The following is a 4786-nucleotide window of genomic DNA, read 5'->3' on the forward strand; positions in this document are numbered from 1 at the left end:
AATGGGAGCGTGCCGCGCCGTGCGAGTGCTGCCGCAGCCCAGGCTGGAGATGGCAGCCGGGTTGTGCCAATGCTCCTGCTCGGGCTAAAGCCACGGGGTCCCAGCTAGAGGGTCTTGTGCCTCTCCTCAGGCTCACACTCGGACTGATGCTGCATCGGGACAGAAAGATGATTTCCCCCTGGTGCGGACTGGGGGGTTTTGCTGTCCTCTGCAGCAGGGGCTCAACCTCTGCCTGGGATCTCTTGTGCGTCTATTAACAACCCTGATTTATGCGAGCACCTGCAGCCGGGGGCCTTGCACCGACGGGTGCTGGGCGTGCAGAATCGGGCCCCCTCCCCTCCAGCCCCTGCTCGCTGTCCCTGCAGCCGCCGTCTCACGGTGCCTGCGTGGCTCTGGCTGCCTGACGGCTGGGAAGTGATGGCCCGCGACAGCTGCGTCCCCTTCCCAGGGTGCGAGGTGGGGTCGAGCTGGGCTCTTGGCCATTGCGTGAGGCGCTTGGGGGAAATTCCTCCGAGCACATGAGTCGGGGACAGGGCTCTCACCGCTCATCCTTTGTGGGGCCCTCCTAGCCCAAGCCCCCTGGGTGGGGTGGGCCCCCCCCCCCGCTTCAAGGCGGTGGCCTCCGGGCGCCCCACTGGGTGCTGCACCACTGAGTGCTAGGAGCTGCACGTACCGTGTGTGGATGTGTGTGCATCTGCACATGCTGGGGCATGCCTGTGCCTGCAGAGCTCACGTAGCAGCATCCATTTGGTTTGGTTGTGTCTGACCGGCCTTTGGTTTTAGCACTCAGACCCCCCTGAACTACTGGGAGAATACGGAAAAATCCCTTCCCTCCTGGTCAGCCTTGGCCCTAAAGATGCCCTTATTGTCTCCCTGGCTGTGCGAGTGTGAAGGGGGTGCATGTGCATGTGAAAGGCTGACGGCACATGTGCGTTGGGAAGGTGCAGGGGTGTACATGCATCTGACTGCAAACGACTTGCTGGGCACGGGGGTGCGTTTGCAAGAAGGAGAAAAGGGGTGGATGTGGTGGGTGCGACGGTGAGAGGCTGGAGTGAGTGAGCGAGCGCAGATGCTTTGCAAAATCTGTGCGTGGTGGGTTGTGGGGGGGACGTGGCTGTCGGTGCGTGTCGGATGTGGCTGAGTGTGTGTGTGTGTGCGTGTGCATCTGTGCCCCCCAGCCTCTCCCTCCCAACCCCTGTGGCTGCGGGCCCGGAGCTGCCAGGCCCCTTGCTCAGCCCTGGGGCTGGCGCGTATTTTTAGCCGTGACATGTGTCACCTCAGCTGCTGCGCGGGGAGGAGCGGGAGGGGCGGCCGGGGGCTCCTCCGTGCCTCTGGTCTCTCGCTGCCTTGGCTCTTTCTGCTTGGGAGGACCGCCGAGCCGCTCGCAGAGACGGGCGCCCGTCTGTAGGACCGCGACCCTGAGCCCGCCGGTGTAGACGGTACTGTCCCCACCATGAGCCCTGGGGGAAACGGGGGTTGGGACCTTGGAGACGAGCATCGCTTTTGGGTTCCAAAATGGACTTTTTTGGGAGTGCGAGTCGCCGGGCTCAGGGAGGTGGCGGGGCTATTTTTAGCGAGGAATGGAGGGCAACAGGAGCAGGCCGGGACGCTGTGCCCGGGGGCTGAGCGCTAGGCAAGGGCAGGCGCTGCTGTTAAAGGGGACTATCTCCCTGTTTCGGGCTGGTTTTTGGGGGGAGAGGTGCCTGCTTTGGAACCGTTCATCAGGGCAAGCGCGGAGTAGATCTGCCCTCTGCCCCGGCTCCCTACGGAGGAGAACGTGACGCCTCGTTCTCGGTGCTCGGGCTCGTGTTTCTGGGACAGCGGGAATGGACCAGGCCTGTCTGCCTGGCCCCGCCGGGCTCTCGGGTGGCCTGAGACGGGTCTGCCACGGAGCACCAGGCTTTAGCCTCTGTTTTCCCCGGTCTAGCAGCTGCGGCCCAACTGCCCCGGAAAGCAGCAGCTACAGTAGTCCCTGCACGGGTGCGTGGGCTCCGGGAGAGCACAAGCCACTGCGGTGAAACGTGCCCCTGAAGAGCATGCCTGCTCGGCCCCAGGCGTGTGTCCCCGGGGCGTTGTTGTGCGGGGCAGTGCGTGGCGGGGGGTCGCATTCAGCTGTGATGGTGGCACGCGCTGGCTTCGGGCTGCCGGTCCGGCGTGGGCGCATCTTGCACCGGGAAGGGCAGTGTTTCCCGAGGAGCAGACGGGTTGGGGGCTGGGAGCAGAGAGCCTGAAGCCCCTCACTCTCTGACGGTGTGCCCCCCGACTGGACGGGGCGAATGGGGCGCCCGGGGCTCAGGACAGGGCGGCCAGGCCGGGGGCTCTGCCCGTGTCGGCGTTTTGCAGAAGTAAAGGAGCGGGCAAGAAGTTGGGTGGAAGCGGCTGGGTCTGGACATCCCGAGCCGGGCCCGCCGCCCTGGGACGTGGGTCTGGGCCTTGCAGCCGAGGAAGAGGAGGAGTAGCAGGGAGCGTGGTGGGCACGGGGCCCCTCTCCCACAGGCCAGGGTTCAGCTCTCAGGGTTCGGCCCTCTGCCGAAAGCCAGCCCCGGCTCCAAGCAGCGTCTGCGCTGGGTGCACTGGGGGGTTGTGAGGGATAGCTGTCTCTGCCCCAAGCAGCATCATTGCTTGAGCTCCCCTGGCGAGGGCTGCAAGCGCCGTCCCATGTCCCAGCCTCCCGCGGCCCCAGACCACCGCCTCTGCCCGGAGCCGTGGGGCCCTGCTGCCCTCCAGTGGCAGCTTCGTGGCACGGAGCCGTCTCCGCCCGGCTCCCCTCCGCATCCCCACGGAGCCGGGCCGGCCTGAGACTAGGACAGGCGGGCACCTGCCCCCGCAGCCCTGTCCTCTGCTCCCCGCTGTGCTGGGTTTGCAGACGGGGGTGTTTCTCCAGGCTGCCGGGAGCACCGGGCTTCTGGGTCTGGATGCAGGCCGTGGCTCCCCTCTGCGCCAGGCCGGGGTCAGGCGTGGCGTGGCATGGCCAGTGCTGCTGAGCGCCGAGGGCAGAGGGTGGAAATGCTCGAGGACCCAGAAGCGGCCTGGGCGTGTGGGCGCTTTCCCCCTACCCTGCCCCGCACCCGTCGGGCCACTGCCGCCCGTTGAGCAGAGCCGGCAGCGACGCCCCGGACCCCTTCCTGGGGTGCAGGGCGGCACGGTCCCTCCTCCCAGGGCCGCGACTTCCTTGCAGTCATCCCCAACGATGCCCTGAATAACTCGGGTGGGTGCAGACTTCGTTAACCTGCAGGCTGCTGGAAGCTCGCAGGGCCTGGCTCTCGCCCTCGTCCCAGAGGGCATCAGGTTTCCTACCCGGCCACTTGCCACCTGCCCAGAGGGCGCCCGCAGGCTCCGGGGTCAGACGGCGCCATGTAGGGTGTGACACGCCGTTGGGTCACTCGTCTCGTGCATTTATGCCTCGGTGACTAACGACATCTCTGTTTCTCTCTCCTTCCCCCCCGTGTGCTTGCGCGGTCCCACGTGCAGTTCCATGTGTCATTTGTCTCCATAAATCATCATTCCTTGTATCCCACCGAAGCATCACAGTCCATCCGACCCACCACGGCATCAGCATGGCCATCTCATCACGCCTCGCACTGTGGGAGCAAAAGGAAAGTGAGGACGTGTGCGTCGCGTGCCCGGGCCGGGGGAGCTCGGCGCGCCTAGTGGGAGGCAGGGGAGAGCTCGTCGGGATGAACTGTGGTTTCCAAACAGGGGCAGCCACGGGGGCACGTGCTCGGCTCTTTATTCCTCTGCTGCAACTTTCCCCCTGGAAGATTTGGCATTGCACAGTAAACGCTTGCACGCCTCTCCCACCACTGTCCCGCTGCCCTTCGCTGACGCCCCTTGCGGGTGCGCTTGCTTCTGGCTTGCAGGGAGGTCACTTCTGTGGTGCTGCTTTCGCTCTCCTGCCTGGAGAAAGGTCGGCCGCTCGTAGCAAACCCCAGGTCGAATGAGCCGGTTCGGTGCATGTGGATAGTGCGGTAGGGGCCAGGCCACGTGTGGGTCCGGGCGGGGCGTTTGGCTGAAGCCTCCCAGCCTCCTCCTTCCTCTAACACCAGGAAGTATTTTCCAAGCTCCGAAAACAGCCAAGGGAGAGTTTCTGTGAGTGTCCACAAAGGCCACGTCCCCTGTGCAGGGAGCCCAGAGCCTGCCGGGGGAGACTCTCGCTCCCATCCGATGTTGCAAGGAGGTGACGATGCTTTGCAGCGGCCTGGGTTTGCTTTCCAAAGCTGGCAACAAAACTGCTTGATCCCTACTCAGACTTCACCTTCTGGGTTGCCCGAAGGTTGGCACTCCCCTCCAGGAGGACGGGTACCAATTCATCCGCCCCTTCATTGTGCCAATCAATTAAAGTTAAACAAAGGATAAGAAAATAGAATTACGTCTTGTTCTGGATGAACTTTGGCTGGGGGGGGGGAAGGATGCTGGAGACTTCTCCCCGGGTGGAGCTGCAATGATGAGAGCCAGAACAGGAGAGCGAGCTAACGAGGCGCCGGCAGGTTTGCGCTGGCACAAGAAGCAGACTGCGCCGGCCAAGTCTGTGCCAGGGCCGTTTTGGAGGCGCAGAGGGGAGTTTCTTTGCTCGTTGGCTGCCGGGCTGCTCGCTGTGCTTCTGCGGAGCCTCCTCCCCCAGGCTTCAGCACAGCGGGGAGGGTTTCCTTGAAGGCCCTTCCGCTGGTAAAGAAATCGGTGTTGCTCTCCCGGCCTTCGGGGCAAAGCCTGCCCCCCGCGCAGTCTGTATGGGGCTTGCGGGGGCCCACCCCAGCTCTCCCACCCGCACCTCTGCAGCCTGCTGTTT

The 4786-nt window shown here is 64.6% G+C and overlaps 1 protein-coding gene across 2 annotated transcripts in view; it reads left to right on the top strand.

The window, feature by feature from the left end:
• Window positions 1–1333: 1333 nt before the first annotated feature.
• MYO18B (myosin XVIIIB) overlaps window positions 1334–4786 on the top strand; it is a 166923-nt gene continuing 163470 nt past the window's right edge. For both annotated transcript variants that reach the window (XM_019507347.1, XM_019507346.1), the window contains exons 1-2: window positions 1334–1439; window positions 3472–3596. In XM_019507347.1, coding sequence (XP_019362892.1) covers window positions 3558–3596 — 39 coding nt within the window. In that variant the 5' untranslated portion in view covers window positions 1334–1439; window positions 3472–3557. The remainder of the gene's footprint in view (window positions 1440–3471; window positions 3597–4786) is intronic.

The sequence above is a fragment of the Gavialis gangeticus genome, unplaced genomic scaffold, assembly GCF_001723915.1.
Source record: "Gavialis gangeticus isolate Ggan-Ray unplaced genomic scaffold, GavGan_comp1, whole genome shotgun sequence".
In the NCBI taxonomy this organism is placed as follows: Eukaryota; Metazoa; Chordata; order Crocodylia; family Gavialidae; genus Gavialis; species Gavialis gangeticus.